The sequence below is a fragment of the Megalobrama amblycephala genome, linkage group LG13 (assembly GCF_018812025.1).
Source record: "Megalobrama amblycephala isolate DHTTF-2021 linkage group LG13, ASM1881202v1, whole genome shotgun sequence".
NCBI lineage: Eukaryota > Metazoa > Chordata > Actinopteri > Cypriniformes > Xenocyprididae > Megalobrama > Megalobrama amblycephala.
The window spans coordinates 23034635-23052375 of NC_063056.1; the positions used below are offsets into that span (position 1 = coordinate 23034635).

Genomic DNA, 17741 nt, shown 5'->3' on the forward strand with positions numbered 1-17741 from the left:
GTGATGCGGTGGCACAGAGTTAGGCCCGTTTCACACTGCAAGCGTAAGCGGCGCGTGAGTAGCGCATATTTTTTTCAGCGTGCATGTCAACCAACGGATGCATTCACACAGGCAGCAGGAGCAGCTCGTAAAGCGTCAGGCAGGAGCGTCGCGTAAGCAGCAGTGCCGCGATCGTTTCGGCACCGAGTCTATCCCTGTGTCTCAATCAGCTCCCTAGCTCTTTAGGTTGTGAATCAGTATATAATGAAAGTGAATGTGGCTGATACCCTGATCAGTGCCCTGACTACTGAACTAGGGAGCTGATTGAGACACACGCTGCGCTGCTGACGCGTAATTAAAGTGAAAGCACACTTTTGATGGACAAAATAAATATAATTTCACACAAAAAGTGTTCAAAATGCACACAATACGCATGTCTAATGTGTTTTAACAAGAATTTGAGTATGACAGAAAAGAAAATTAAGAATCAAAAATAATAATAGAAGATTTACCCATTTAAACTTGTTTTTTATTATTCAGTTTGGGTTAAAGTATGGTGTATTATAAAAAACTAAAGTAAACTAGCCAGAAAATATGATATATATAAACATTATTTTAGTTATTACACAGACTGCAGCATACCCAAATCAAACCAAATATATTTGTTTTTATATTAGCCTTTTTTATATTTACTGTTGCACTAAAGTGAAGTGAAGTGAACAATTTATGTTATTTATTACTTGATTGTTCAAGCTACCTCACAGAAGTGCTCTGTTTGTAATTAAATAAAAAATAAGGAACGTCCTGGATCTGTTTTTTTCGCTCTTCTTTAATCCTTTTTTGGAGGAATTATAGAAGTATCGGATCGGGACTCGGTATCGGCAGATACTCAAAATCAAATGACTCGGACTCGGAGGCAAAAAAACCTGATCGGGACATCCCTAGTGCCGATACAATATGTATTGCGTTTTTTTCAAGAATTGTGATTCTACAAGTATTGGCATTCCATATTGCAATGTATTGTGATTTTGCTTTGTTTTTTTTTAACACTAGATCATGAGGAAAAGTTGAATCATACACTCATACAGACTGTAAATGATGTATTATGAGTCATATTTGAGTCTTATTTCACAAGCATCATACAGTACTACATTCTCTAAAATAAATGATTCATTGACAAACATTTTCAACAGCTATTTGTCACCACCTAGTGGCAAAAAATAAACGATACAGTCGTTATTTGAAGCGCCATTTTCAAAAGGTGGTAACCTTAATCGCTACCGTAGATATCAGTAAACTTTTATCCCTGTACTTATATGATAATTTGAACTATTGTACCACAGAAATAAAGAAACTATGAGGTTGAAATAATGCTCTCTCTGGATTAGCGGCAACGCCAACACAGATTTGATACTGTCTTATACTTTCTCTCTCAGCATTGATATCTGACGCAAAGCGTAGCCTATATGAGTAGTGCGAGGGATTTTCATTGCATTCATTACTATGTAATATTCATGAAGTGAGACATCATTTTTAAAGAAAACAGCACTTCTCCCACACATCCCACAGGACCGTTTTCGGAACAGTTTAAATCTACAGGTGCTGGTCATATAATTAGTAGGGGTGTGACGAGATTTCTCGTCGAGGCGAAAAGTAGTCTCGTGATGTTGCCATGACAGAGTGTTAGGATGATTAGGAAAGAATATGCCACCGCTACATTTACATTACGCCGCCACTGTCCTTTTGCTTTGTGTTTAAATAAAAAAAACATTTAATTAAGTTGGATAACGGTCGCCGCCGCTCCATATTTAAAGAGTACGCGCGATCGCTGAAAGTGAAAGTAAATGCGCGCGCATTCAAACGCGATTTCAGTACCCCGCATTTTGAAAGCGCCTCCCTGATGCGTGCCAATATCTCTCAATATGAAAGCTATTTTAGGCTGGGCAGAGTAGTTGTAACCATCTCTTAGCTCTGTATCAAAGAAAAAGTTGGTCTTATTTGCACTTTGAATATTGAGAGGGTGCGATTATGGTAACTTGCAAAGTGTTACCATAAAAATGAATAACAGTTTTCTCTTAATCTTATTAAGCACAAACAGTAAGGTTTCATTTGTTAACAATAGTTAATGCACTGTGAACTATCATGAACTAACACTGAATGACATTCATTATAAGATGATTAGTTAAAACATTTCAAATACACCTGAAGAATATTTTTTCTAGTCATGTATTTCGCCATTGAGGATTTCTTAAAAATAGTGCATAAAGTCTCGTCTCGTCTCGTGAACTCAATCTCGAGTCTCGTCTCGTGAGATACCCGTCTCGTCACACCCCTAATAATTAGAATATCATCAAAAAGTTGATTAATTTCACTAATTCCATTCAAAAAGTGAAACTTGTATATTATATTCATTCATTACACACAGTCTCAGATATTTAAAAGGTTTTTCTTTTAATTTTGATGATTATAACTGACAATTAAGGAAAATCCCAAATTTAGTATCTCAGAAAATTTGAATATTGTGAAAAGGTTCGATATTGAAGACACCTGGTGCCACACTCTAATCAGCTAATTAACTCAAAACACCTGCAAAGGCCTTTAAATGGTCTCTCAGTCTAGTTCTGTAGGCTACACAATCATGGGGAAGACTGCTGACTTGTTGTCCAAAAGACGACCATTGACACCTTGCGCAAGGAGGGCAAGACACAAAAGGTCATTGCAAAAGAGGCTGGCTGTTCACAGAGCTCTGTGTCCAAGCACATTAATAGAGAGGCGAAGGGAAGGAAAAGATGTGGTAGAAAAAAAGTATACAAGCAATAGGGATAACCACACCCTGGAGAGGATTGTGAAACAAAACCCATTCAAAAATGAGGGGGAGATTCACAAAGAGTGGACTGCAGCTGGAGTCAGTGCTTCAAGAACCACTACGCACAGACGTATGCAAGACATGGGTTTCAGCTGTCGCATTCCTTGTGTCAAGCCACTCTTGAACAACAGACAGCGTCAGAAGCGTCTCGCCTGAGCTAAAGACAAAAAGGACTGGACTGCTGCTGAGTGGTTCAAAGTAGGGCTGGGCAATATATCGCATGCAATTGTCACGCGCATTTCGTCAGTAAAGCCGGTTCCCTGATTACCACTAAATCGCCATCACCTGCTTTCAAATGAAGCGGCATTTAATAGACAGAGCCGTAGTTCACTGATAAGCTACACAATATCACGTTCATTATCGCAGATGAATCACCTTCGATAATGAACGCGATATTGCGTAGCTTATCAGTGAACTCCGGCTCTGTTTATTAAAAGCCACTCCATTTGAAAGCAGGTGATGGCGATTTAGCGGTAATCAGGAAACCGGCTTTACTGACGAAATGCGCGTGACAATCGCATGTGATATATCGCCCAGCCCTAGTTCAAAGTTATATTTGATGAAAGTAAATTTTGCATTTCGTTTGGAATTCAGGGTCCCAGAGTCTGAAGGAAGTGAGGAGAGGCACACAATGCTCAATGATTGTAAAAAAAACAAAAACAAAAACAAACATGCTGTAAATAGAAATCTGTTTGCAGAGAGCGTTTATACCTAATATACCCAGTACTTAGTACTAATGGTACTGCAGAAGTCCTGGTACCGCTAACAATGTTACACCATCATCCAGCATCATTAAATCGCTCAGCATAGTCTGTACATGAAATCAGTGACTTTACACTAAATTCACAAGAAGTGTTCACATGTCTGTTAGCTGAAAAATGTCTCTGCAAATGAAACCTGTTGTTTCAGACTTAAGGAGTATAAAGCATGTGCTGCTTAGTGTAATAACTAAAACAACTCGCCTGGTAAGAAGCCATAGATTAACCCTCACCACACAACACATTCAGAATGGAGGGTACAGTTCTCATACGGCCTTTTGCGGCTTACACAAGGTTTATTGGAGTGTTTTGGAATCTTGCCCAACATGCACTGTCAGCTGAAAATACATTTGAATAATCTGTGTTCAGGAATGAGGTCAATCACTATTTCCAGGTACTTAGTTACGTTGAAGACCTAAGCCAATTTCCTACTAACCACTGGATCTGTTCTATAGATTAAGTAATAGATACTTTTTGTGTCTACTGTCTAGTATCTGTTAAAGTTGTTTTGATTGCATGCCAATGGGTGGGGATCTTTAGGCACCTCCTGATTCAATTCAATTTTGACTTGGGAGTCACAACTCGATTCCAAATTCTTCATTGGCTGATAAATAGAGGTTGATGCCAACAATAAGGAGGGGACAAAAGCAAATGATTAATAATCACTTACTGAAGAAAAAAATGAAATTCCAGATACAGGTTATTGTGCAACCAAATGTTCCTATAACCACATAAGATTAACGTTAAGTCTTTTAACTATAAAAAAGGGACTGTGCTCCTGGCGATTCACAAACATCTCTTTCAATCATCTGTGATATTTTACAATATAAAGACAATAAACACACTCTTCATCTATTTTTCCAATGTTGCACACTGCACGGAACTTGATTGTATCTGTAAAGTTTTGTCTCACCTATGCTTTTAAATCAAACCAAATTGTTTCTGGTGGATCAATTCATAATTGTTTGAAAAAGAATTGCATTGCAGTAGTGATGTTGTTCTGGTCTTTGTAATGAGTAGAGCCTTGAATTTAGGCAATGAAAATGAAAATACATTAAACTGTGTGTGCACAGCTTGTAAGACGAGGGGTTTAAACAGGTCCTTGACAGACAATAGGACATAATCTTTGGCATATAACAAAACAAAAATCACTTAAGTAGCTTTTGCTTAATTACACTAAATAATGTTTCAATTTGACCTTTCTGCCTGTCTTGCTGACACTGCTCAGACATATGCCTATACCCATTATTACAGACATGACTAAGTTAGCAGCACCATTTCAACAACCTCTACTTTGACAACTAAGACAGACTTGCATAAGCACAAGCTGCTCCTTGGGAGTATCATATTATTATTTGTTGTAAGATTCATTTAGAGCATTATGAATGGTTGACTCAGCAACTTCTTTAGAATACATATCGCTTTTACATTTACGATTTTTGCTGAAAAACTTATTCTGCAAAATCACAGCAGACATGGGTTAATGACAAATTAAAGGATTAGCTCACTTTAAAATGAAAATTACCCCAAGCTTTACTCACCCTCAAGTCATCCTATGTGTATATGACTTTCTTCTTTATGATGAACACAATCGGAGTTACAATACTAAATATCCTGACGCATCCAAGCTTTAAACTGGCAGTGAACGGGACCAACAAGTATGAAGCTGAAGAAAGTGCATCCTTCCACATCCATCCATTATAAACGTAGGTTAATAAAGGCCTTCTGAAGCAAAGTAATGTGTTTGTGTAAGAAAAATATCCATATTTAACAAGTTATAAAGTAAAATATCTAGCTTCCGCCTGACCACCTTCCGTATTCAACTTACGAAAAAAGCGAAACTGGCGGAATACAGAAGGCGTAGGACGTAGCCTAAGCATTTTGAACTGCGAGAGGCGTTACACTTTCTTCGTAAGTTGAATAAGGAAGGCAGTCTGGCGGAAGCTGGATATTTTACTTTATAACTTATTAAATATTTTCTTACACAAATGCATTGTTTTGCTTCAGAAGGCCTTTATTAACCCCCTGGAGCCATGTAGAGTATGTTTATAATGGATGTGGATGGAGGCACTTTCTTCAGCTCATACACGTTGGTCCCATTCACTGCCATTATAAAGCTTGGATGCATCAGGATATTTATTAAACTAACTCAGATTGTGTTCATCAGAAAGAAGAAAGTAATATACACCTAGGATGGCTAAATCTTGGGGAAATTTTCAATTTAAAGTGAACTAATCCTTTAAGCTTAAAAAAATATATATTTTTAAAAATCTTTTCAAAATTGATGTAAGACATATTTTTGACTCACGAACGTGTTTAAACAAGTTTCAATTGTTAAACAACATTTCAAAGTTTTAAATTCATTTTTTGACAGTTTTATTTTGTCATGTAGCAAAGTAACCCTTGAGTGTCTGCAGTGCCTAACACATTATTTTTTTGTGGTTGAGTAGCCTATTTTATTCATATTAATTTAGAATTATTGCATTCTATAGTGGCCAGGTATTTAGTATCTTTAGAATCACAATCCATTTTTCAGCCATTTCTTCACTTTGACCATTTGTTGATTTAAATCAAGAATTTACATGGTTGCACCACCTGTTGAATATCAGCTGTGCCACCAGACAACATTAATAATGATTGGGAATATGCTGAATACTTGTTTTTTTCTTTCTTCTTCATTTCAATTACATATAAAAAATAAAATACAAGTGTTTTAGTCAACAGTCTCTATTGAAGTGAAAGTAGTAAGACATTCATCGTCAAGTGGTATCATTTCAAGCTAAACAATTCCAAACAGTCTTATATATGACTGTTAAGACCTTATTGTCCAAATGTACTTAAAATTTACCAGAAAAGTTGTTTAATTCACACTTATCTATACTCTCAAAAAGAAACACCCAACTCCAGTGGCCTTTTTAAAAGTGCAGGTGTGAATCAAACAGCCATATGAATGCAGAAGTGAAACTCTCACGATATGATATATTAAACATTTCTGAGGGCTCGTTTAAAAAAAAAACTCTATAATGAATGCTCAGTGTGTGGTTATAAGAAAATCATGTACATGTATTCCTATTGTGAAGCAAAAAAAAAAAAGAAAAAAAAGAAAAATCAGTCTAGGACTGCTTCCTTAATTCATGGATTTACAGCAACTAAAAAGTAAAAAGTAAAAAAAAAAAAAAAGTCCTCTACTGCTAAAAATGTTTGAACGCACGAATTTTTTGTTGTTATTGTTTTTTTGTTTTTTTTATCCTTGATCGTGCACAGTTGGACGCTGTATACTATTATTACCCATGTCATTTCGTCCTAGTGTATCCAAACCACCACAACTGTGTTACTAGCAAACCTACGAGACCTTAAATCTAAAGCAATTGCAAATGTAACGTTACTCGATGACATGCGATTTGTGAAAAGAAAATCTGCTACTCCTCAGTTTTCCAATTACTACTACTGACTGCTGTCAAGCTGTTTAGGTTAGGAACGGGTTGGGTGGTTTTCACTAGTTTCGATGACTCACCGATCACTAGCTGTCAGGCGAGGTTAATAGTAAAACTTCTGATGTTTCGTTAGATCAAAACCCTAAAGTTTGAAACCGGATTGAATAAAAGTACTTTTTCATATAGTTCTATTTTAACTTCTTTTTTGACTTGATAGTCTTAACTTACTTGTTTTGACACACTGACAGCTCAACCAGGATAGCAACCCCCACAGAGTTTGTACAAGAACTTGATATTGACTGACTAAAATGAGCTATAAATTAGAGGAACATATCTAAACCACAAACCACCTAAATTGTTGTTGTCAATTCAGTTTTACATTTTGTCTTTGACAAAGTTTTCCCTCACGTTAGCATGCTATAAGCTAACAAGGCGCATGGACTGTCCCATACCGCACGAATAGTTCCTTGACCTCCTCCAACAGCTTTCAAACTTAACTGACTGAAACACGTTTCACTAACACCACTGTAGCCGAAATAATAAAAAATAAAACCACGGTAAACAAGTAACAGTACAACAACTACAACTTGCTCTGACAGCGCGAATGGAAACTAGACTATTCTCGAGCTCCGCAAGTTCAGGCACGCGCGCACTTACCTCAACGCAACTGATCAACGGCTGTAGACGCAAAGCCACAATCTCTGGTAAGTTTTCCAGTAGCAAAAATATTTAAATTCCAAATGCAAAAAGCGTCAGTTTGAGGTTCGTCCGCCACCTTCCCGGGCAGCCAAAGTCGGAAACTGCAGTTTCAATATGGCTGAGGGCAGGAGCAGGGAATGTAAGCGTCACTAGCGTGACTCCGGGTCGGGGTGGTGTGGGAGAAGGGGCAGGGACTAATCTGGATAAACACTGATCCTTGTATTTAACGTAGTCTAGTGTTCCTGTAGTTCATTTCACTTTTCTTTCCCGCTGTAAACATGCACTTGCATGTTTCTTAGGAATAAACCGCAGATTTATAACTGCCTCATATGGGTTGTGTGTGTGTGTGTGTGTGTGTGTGTGTGTGTGTGTGTGTGTGTAATAAACAGTGAATTTAATAACCAAGTTGAGTAGTAAAAATAGTCCCAACTGATAACTGCAAAGTTATAAAGTCATAAACTTTAGTTTTACAACTGGGCTATTGGGTTATAATGACAATTAACCTATATTTTCTTTAGGTTCACATGACCTTGGTCTTTCTCAGGTAAGTTGGCATGCATAACAACAACAACAAAAAAGTTTTCTAATTTCCATCATTAAGTGTTTAATGCCATGTTTTGCAGTTTCACAATGCTTCTAGCTGTTTATGTAAAAGATATGTTATAAATACCAACTAGACCCACCTTTATTCACTCACATAAAGACCTGTAAATATGAACCTTTTGTCTCATTGCATTTTGTTTTTTCAAAAAGACTGAAAATCATTAATGTTGTATATTATATTGTGTTGCATACGCTTCAGTTAAGTACTCCAGTAAACACAAAAAAGTGGCAGCAAGCATTTCTCTGTTTTCATTGTACCAAAGAATCCCAAGAATGTTTTCCTGTGTTGTGTGAGGGAAGTGGCCGCTGGTGATTCAGCACATCTATATTAAGGCCATTCACTGTATTTCTTGTTTCTGCAGAGAATAGCATTGTCATGTATATGCAATACCCATGTACCACACTGAAACTGTAACTGCTTTGCTGATTACAATGCAGCAATGCTGACAGCAGGTTGGATGTCATGGAACAGCCTGATTGCTGAGGACACAGCACAGCTCTGTTATAAAGATTTTCATTTTTCATTTTCATTGTTGTCAATTAGGTTGCTGGTTATTTCTGGTGTGATGAAGCGATTGGAGTATGTTTAACTTTATATTATGAAAAAATATTATATATATATATATATATATATATATATATATATATATATATACACACACACATTAACATTTTATTACAGATTAATATTAATTAAACATGTTTAATGCAATAGGCTATTTTTATTGCTTTACTGTTTGGTCAGAAATGAATTCTTTGACACTATTAAGCATAAGAATTAAAAACCAAATCAAATATATATAAACTACTTAAAAGATATTTCTGAAGATAATTTTAGGGTTCACATGATTGATCCACCTTTAACACTGAAATGCAATTTGCAGTGAAACTCTCTGCTGCCCCCAGGTGCCTGCCAGTTTGCACACAAAGGTATACACCCCTGTCTTATTAGGGTGCAAACAAAATAATAAAACGTTTTTGTTTTATCGGGTATTTTTAGATTTAACTTTGTTTATTGCATTTAGTTGCAATTAAATGATTTTCTTGCACACCCCTTCAAAAACAATTTCTTTTTTGCTAATGGCGTGGTGCTCTAATAACTGAGCGCTAGTTGATTACCCATGATGATTGATCATTTTATAGCTTCCCTAATGCTTATGCCTACATAGTAATTGTGGGAAAAGTAAACAATAGCCATTGGGGAATCCAGTGACTGCAACAGTGCGCGTCAGACTGGTATTACTGCACGCGCTCAACGCTGTTCGTGCACAAGCGGAATGTAAAGAGCAGTCAGAGAAAGGGGATTGCAGAGGACATTTCCCCATTTCTCTAAATGCAAAACTAAGGCTAAGTTGTGGGGGGTTGCTTATAAATTGTGAAAAGATTTTCCAAAAAAGTCTTCATAGAATATTCGGGACTCCAATAGAATATTTTCTCAAATGTGCTGAAAGACGACGAGAAGTTGAAGATTTGGATTTTCCTTTGAAGGTATGTTCACATCAGCTGTACCTCATTACAATAATGCTATATGCATTACACACATCTAGCCTATGTAGTAATTGCTCTCGCAAATGGTCTTTATGCTTTTACTTTAATCGTGTGGTGTTTTCTGATAGTACTCAGTGTAAATTTTGTGAGCGTCTTTGGGTCATTTCGACAAATGGATGGCTATTACATTTTAAAAAGCTGGTTGCATCTGATCCATAACTTCTTTAACCAGACGTTTTAATAAAATGTAGCCTACTCTAAAATCCAAAAACAATATAGAGAGAATAAATACTATTTAGAACTAAAAAAAAAAAAAAAAAACATAGCTGCAGACAAAATAATCATTATAAATAAAAAGGTATACTGTATTTTTGTAGATGTGGCCAGAATGCTGGCAGTAGCCTAGTAGTAGTAGTTGGTGTCAGCTTTTAATAGTTAATGTCTTGTGTACAGATAAAAATGAACCATTTTTGTTGAATATCCTCTTCATGAGAAGTGTTGCCATTTATTCATAACGTTATATTCATCATTATATCATTGCTCTTGGCAGGTGTGTATTTCTCAATTTGGACAGAGCACCATGCGTAGGTTGCCGTGCCTTGCCTCCGAGCCAAGAGGAGAAATCCCACTGTGCTACTGACAGGAATTTACGCGCAGCTGAACAAGGATGCCAGAGGAGCTTGCAAACTGCAGTGTGTGTTGCTGTACCACGACCAATAAGATACTCATGGTGGTCTTCATGATATTACTGATACTTGCCATACTCTTTGGAAACCTCTTGACATTAGCAGTGGTCTTTGGAACTAAACATTTCCACACTCCACAGGGTTATTTAAAAGCCTCACTGGCCGTGGCAGACCTGGCTGTGGGAATTTTTGTGGTACCCGTTTCAGTTTATGCTGAAATATCCCTCATGATCTACAGTTCAATGCCGGAGTGGACAGCGCGCAATTCCCAATCCACACCTTTCCACCCGTGCAGTTTCATCGGACCCGTGTTTGCAGGATGCACTTTAGTGTCCATTACAACCATTTTCCTCCTGACCATTGAAAGGAGCATAGCCGTTTTGAAGCCACTGCACAAGGAATCTGTCATAACTAAAAAAAGAACAAGCATACTAATAGTCTTTTCCTGGATGGGCAGTTTTTTCCTGGCAGTATCTCCAATGGTTTTCAGCAATGAAATCGCCCTGGAGTACAATCCTTGCAGCCGCATGTGCAATTACGCGCTGGGAAGCGCAGACTTCCCATCCCAGGCTTGGAACATTCTCTTACTCTTCCCTGCCTTTGACTTCACGCTGCTCGGAGGTACTGTTGTCATCAATATCATATCGCTCACCACAATCCGCCAGCATTCAAAAAGAAGAAAACATCTCGCAGAGACAGAGAGGCAAAGCGCAACGAAACCAACCTTCTCCGACATCAAGGCTGCCAAGACGATAGGCACTCTGACGTTGGCTTTCACTGCTTCTTTCACTCCCATCGCCGTGTTTGTAGTTGGAAATGTGTTGGGAAACGAATGGTGCACTTTTTCGTTTTTTGCCTTTTGGATTTTAACCACGAACAGCTGCTGGAATGTTATTATATATGGTGTGAGAGACCAGAAATTCAGAAGTCGTGTGTATCAGCTGCTCATATCCGCTCATTTGAACACTGCGCCCAAAAAAACTGAGTATGAAAACACTGTAAATGAGGGGAAACTCAATGAGGAAATAGTCAAGCAAACCTAATTACTGATCAGTAGTGCTACTGTATTTATAACAGTCCCCTTAAGCTAGTATCTGGGCATTACATGGAGCAAGCTGGTTATTAGCTGGCGTACCAGCTACAATGTTCCATATACTAGCTTATAAAAAATAGCTGGTTTGTTACAACTTCAAGGTCCACCTTAGAACAGCCGTAACCATACTAAACACAGCCGCCACATTAAAGGGTTAGTTCATCCAAAAATGAAAATTCTGTCATTAATTACTCACCCTCATGTCGTTCCACACCCGTAAGACGTTCGTTCATCTTCGGTAAACAAATTAATATATTTTTAATAAAAATAAACTGCCAAAGTCACATAATTTCAGTAAACGAGGCTTCATTACCTCATAAGTGTTTCGAAAAGTTTCTAAATTTCAATGGTTCACCACTGGGGGGGCATGACTTTGGCAGTTTGATACGCGCTCCGAACCACTGATTCGAAACAAAAGATTCGTAAAGCTTCATGAAGCAGTGTTGTCAAATCGCCCATCACTAGATATTGTTGAATAAAGTCGTCATTTTGTTTTTTTGGCGCACAAAAAGTATTCTCGTCGCTTCATAACATTAAGGTTGAACCACTGTAGTCACTTTTTAAATGTCTTTAGTACCTTTTTGGGAATTTGAAAGTGTTAATTATCTTGCTGTCAATGGAGGCCTCACTGAGCCATCGGATTTCAAAAATATATCAAAAATATCTTAATTTGTGTTCCCGAAGGTGAACGAAGGTGTGGAACAACATGAGGGTGAGTAATTAATGACAGAATTTTCATTTTTGGGTGAACTAACCCTTAAACATGCCAGCTTTTCCAATCTCCCAGGATCAACTTGAGGTCAAGTGTCTTTCTTAAAGACATATTATGGATATGGATCATCCCTTGTAATCAAACTTACAATGTTTTTATTATCAGCCTAAATGTTCAACCATTAGGTCACAATTAAGGTGCCTATGTGATTTAATGCCTTCATAACCACCTGTAGAGTGGCATCTGCTGCTATCCTCAGGTCAACTCTTTTGATTTATTCTAAACTTTGCATGACTTTTCATTGTCACAAGATTTCACCATGCATTTGAATATATATAAGCATGGATCACGAAAGTCCCACAAATCTGCATTTGTGGTATGTATGGTTATGTCTGCATTTGTGGTAAGTATGGTTATGAGCTGTTCATCTGCAAAGTCCTTATACATACTTGTAACATGGATGCTTCTGTAGGATACTGATTTGCTTTTGTCTCTTTTTTCATTGATACCGAGAACTGATATTTCAAGATATTGTGTGGCTTAAATAAAATGTGTGTGTGTATATAAAATACACTCAACAAAGAACTGATATGTAAAGGATCAATGTAAACTCTTGGGAGCTAAAGTACAAATTAATATAGGGTTAATTGTTCATTGGCTTATGTAATGTTTTTTTTTTTTTTTTTTTTTTTTAAATCAGTGCTAGAAGGGTGTCATACAACACAAATGCATTTCTCATCAGTGTTTTCGCATAGTTTGTTTCTCTTACAAGGGCCAACACATTACTGTATAGTATACCAAACTATGGTTGATATTCAGTGATTGATTGATTTATTCAGAACATTATTCTTTTGCACAGTTTTGTACTATATACAATAAAGCATTCTTCATTAAATTTCTGTTTTAATTGATTTAATCCCAAACCCAAGTATTTCTTTGACCATGACAATGCACTTTAATTGTCTGTTTCTTAAATTAGCTAAACATATAATCCTCTAATACAGTGGTTCCCAACCCTGACACACCCATTTCAGGTCTTGAAGTCTCGACTATTGAGCTGGTGATCTGAATCAGGCGTGTCTGATCAAGGAGACATGGAAAACATGCAGTGTTGGAACGTGGTTGGGAACCCCTGCTCTAATAGACTAATTAACTATACTATACTATACATATTTTATCACAATTACAGACAATATACTGAACAGCTCAATCTCAGTGCTTCACACGTGCCTTAACGTTTCAAATGGACAACATGCCCGTCAAAACCTTTAATCTCTCATCATACAAATACACTTACACAGATGTGTTGCAACTACATGATGCATCTAAAGATCCAGCAGAGTAGGCAAATGTTAATCTTAAGTCTGAATTTTACTAAGCTGTCTTTAATCTTGTTTCTGAGATTACTGTCTGGTGAAGCTCCAATCATTTGCCCCCTCATAGATGTGACAAGCCTGGAGGGTCCAGTTTTGAACCCAGGGGCTGTCCAATTCCCATAAGACCTTGGGAGGAGGGCAGATGGCCTGGCTTTAGCATTTATTTATTTTTTTCAATGTCATTTCAGCAATAGCAAGATCGTTATTTATCACAACAAAATATGGCAGCTGCCTTACTCATATAGGGCCTCTGGTAAACAATGTGTTTATTTATTTATTTTTTTCACTACACATTTTGTAACGGAGGGGAAGCCTCTGGAGTGTGTGCCAGTCACGTGTATGTGCAGGAGGCCAGTACATATGTGTGTGTATGTTCACCTCACTTTGAGGTCATAGGATACTATATAAAACACACTCATGCTCTTCATGCAATAGGTTCAATGGGGACTCAATTTTAAAAAACCTTTTATGCCAAAATGGTTAGGGAGAAATTACTAAAATGATTGTACAATATTTTCGTGTTTAATGGGTTATTTCATTTTATATCCACTGATAATGTATGGTTACGCTGTTTAATTCATTAAATGTAATTTTAAATTAATGATGGGAACACCTAAATAATTATGAAGAACCTGACAGAACCCTTTAAGATTTTAAATAGCTATAAATATAATTGAATTTAGTGCTGGTATTGTATAGTTCATCTTATTTATTGCTTATTTTATTCTAACAGAGTTGATGCAATGCTACATTTTATGTAATTTTTTGTGCAAAGTGGTTTTCATTAATCCTGAGTTCCTGTTTGTCCATTTATATCCTGCAAAACAAGTCTATTTAAACTGACGTTTATGAGGTCATAATGAAGGATGCGTGTCTGGCATCCATAAAAATTATGACCCGGAATTGCCTCTGTAAAACTGGCACATACTAGGAGGAAGGTCGCATTACTCTAATTTGCCTTTGCTGGTGGCTGTTTGCTCCACGGAACATATGAAAGTCACATACATGCATGATGTATTGGTTTAATTTGTGACACAGTTACATACATTAAAATATAAAACCTCAGAAAACTCTTTGGAAGAAAAAGTTATGCATATTTGCATGCTGTAAAATGAGCAACGACCAAATCCAGCAGCATTTTAGCGGTTCTTTTTTTCCCTCTCAGATTCCATAACTGCTCTATTTGGACAATCAGTATGCAGTTTTTACAGGTCTGTCCCTGCTTGAAGAAAATTACCCTAAATATACCACTTCAGAGGAATCCATGCGAAGATAAGAAATGGCAACCAAATGTCAGAACAATTGATCACAGATACAATACCCCTCATTATACACGGCAGAGATGCAAGGGATAAAATGCATTCGGTGACTTCATATGCCAGTGATCTAACACGATAATAGTGGCTGAAAGAATAAAAGACATAGGGTGATGATATTCAGTGCTGATTCAGGCAGGTAATAATCTAGATTGGCTCTCTAATAATGTAGACAGTTAATAATCTTATAAGAAAGTTTGGGCTTTTGTGTGCTACATATTACTAATTTAAATCCTTTTTAAACTAAAGAAGAATTTGAAGTAGCAAGAATGGATTCTTTTTAGCTTCCTAGACTTAAAATAGGGGGAAAAAATAGTTCACCCATAATTGCAAATTACATTATTTTGTCTGTTCCTCACATAAAGCTATCATTAGACTTTCAATATAATCATTGAACAACCTTTTATAGTGCCTTTTTTGTCATTTTGTATTTCCCATTCACTTTTTAGCATGTGGAAAAGAGTGGCCAGAATATTAAAACATCCTCCTTTTGTGTTAAAGAAAGATGATGAAAGAATTTCCACTTCTTTCATGTCTTGGCGAATTATTCCTTTAAGCTTTTAAAGGGGATAGTTTAGCCAAAAGTGAATATTCTGTCATTGTTTACTCACCCTCAAGTCATTCAAAGTATGACATTCATTCTTCTGTCGAACACAAAAGAAGATATTTTTAAGAATGCATCAACTGTTTTGGTCAATTTAATGAAAGTATAAAAAACAAACTTGGAACCTGACAGAGAAAAATGAAAAAGCAAGACTGCAACAATCAGTGGAAAAATACCAAAGGCTTTTCTCACTGTTCTAAGATAATAAAGGTCTCATAGGGTCATTGCGTCACCTTTTAGAAAATCTTTTTTACAGAAAGATAAGAGTATTGCTGAGGGGCTTTATCTATATCATTGCTGCACAAATCCTTTGTCTATGGTAATTCTATAATATTCAGAGAACTTAGATGGCGATTATAATTTGTTCTTTTCATGATGGAAGACACAATCATAATTGCTTCTATCTCTGCTGAAACTCAACAATAAAGTACATCAGAGGACAAAGAAATGCATTTCTGCTCATCCAAAGAATTTGGCCTTTACTCTTAAACAATATTTCATAGAGATAAATGGACATTTTCCCAGTTATATTGGTGTCAACAAAATGGTGAGATCACAAACACTTAATTTGAACAGAGATCATACTGGCATTCAGCAGCAAACCAGGTTTGGATGGGTATTTAATGGTTTTGACATGTTTTGTAGTGACAGGTGTTTCATTTGTAGTCAATTATCTCCTTAGTTGATAAATAGTTCTTGTCACTTTATAAATAATAGACATGCCATTTGCCTTGGGTCATAAAATGAACAGCAATTCACCTCAATCACCTCAATCTCAAGATCTGAATGCGAATAAGAGGACCGTGATGGGCCAGCAGAAGCTGTCACTTCCATTTTATAGGTGCAGTGCAGCAATTAGAAACTGTTTTCAAAATGCATCACATCTCCATTGGCCAAAAAAAAAAAAACCCTAAACAAATGAAAGGTAAGAACATTATCTAACTTCTGAAAATAACCTCTCCATCCTCTCCTAATTCTTCTCGATGGAGAAATAGATAGAAGAGAATGTCATGTACATTAGACTAATGAGGCACAAAAATAAATATTTTATCATATTTGTAGCTTTACATTAAATCAAGAAAGATGGAAATCTGGTGGTAGCCTAAACAGGGAAGACAGCAAAACATGCTGCTATAAACCATTGGATAAGATTTCTAAATGGGCAGGAAAAGCAGAACTCCAGTCTTAAAAGAACATGTCGGGATCAGAACGTCTCAACACACTTTTATTAACACAAAGATTCAGTATGACCCTGACATATCTCAGTGAAGGAGGCGATTATTTGCAAGTTTTTCCAGATGATAATTACTTGAAATGTGTCTCTTTTCACTTCTGCTGCTCTATTCAAAGGGGCAGAAATGAATCACTGACCCCCAGCTGACTAAGTAAGATTTGGGAACAGAAATGAGTTTTAAATGTTCTTATTATCTATGAGCAAAAGTAGACTAATGAGCTCCAGACACAATTTGTGTTTTACAGTATGTGGAGATTCAGCATGTGCTTTAAACCAAATCAATTAAACTCTGTGGATAGGAGCTCATGAATAATTCATACACTTTACACACAATATTAGAATGCATATTATGTATAAATATTTTCTAATTATGTTTATAATGAAAAAGCATTTCTAGTTTCTTTGTTCTTATGTCTAATGAATGAGATAATTTCAGTGGTCTTGTCACATTTGGTAATACAATTCTGAAACTAAACATCAGGAAACACATCAAAATCAGCCTAAACTGGTCTTAGCTGGTCTCTCAGCCCTGTCAAGCTGGTTTAGCTGGTCAGCAAGCTACTTTATTTACAGTATATGGATATACTGTATCTGGCTACGAGTGTCACACACATTACCGAACGCAATGCTTACATATATATATATATATATATATATATATATATATATATATATATATATATATATATATATATATATATATATATATATATTTTTTTTTTTTTTTTTTTTTTTTTTTGTTTTGTTTTGTTTTGTTTTTTACTTTAAAAAAAGCAGTGAGTAAAGCAGAGGAAAAAGGACCTCACTCCCAGCAAAATATTCTCTGCAGTTCAAGAGCAGTCACAAACAGCCCGGAGTTGTTTTCTTGTCGATCAGATGAGAGCTTTTGTGGC

At 36.5% G+C, this 17741-nt stretch overlaps 2 protein-coding genes across 2 annotated transcripts in view; one reads left to right on the forward strand and one right to left on the reverse strand.

Annotated features, from left to right (window-relative positions):
* plekhf2 (pleckstrin homology domain containing, family F (with FYVE domain) member 2) overlaps positions 1-7934 on the reverse strand; it is a 29245-nt gene extending 21311 nt beyond the window's left edge. Inside the window, exon 1 of the mRNA XM_048152350.1 lies at positions 7695-7934. The gene's annotated coding sequence lies outside the window, so the exon portion shown is untranslated. The remainder of the gene's footprint in view (positions 1-7694) is intronic.
* A 1372-nt stretch (positions 7935-9306) lies between these two features.
* LOC125243707 (beta-2 adrenergic receptor) lies at positions 9307-11752 on the forward strand. Its single transcript, XM_048153518.1, has 2 exons — positions 9307-9827; positions 10378-11752. Exon 2 carries the CDS (start codon positions 10495-10497, stop codon positions 11554-11556), a length of 1062 nt encoding a protein of 353 aa, XP_048009475.1. The 5' UTR covers positions 9307-9827; positions 10378-10494; the 3' UTR covers positions 11557-11752.
* Positions 11753-17741: the final 5989 nt, after the last annotated feature.

Coding starts and splice junctions, on each gene's coding strand:
- LOC125243707 (XM_048153518.1), top strand. CDS start 10,495: ATGCCAGAGGAGCTTGCAAACTGCAGTGTGTGTTGCTGTACCACGACC.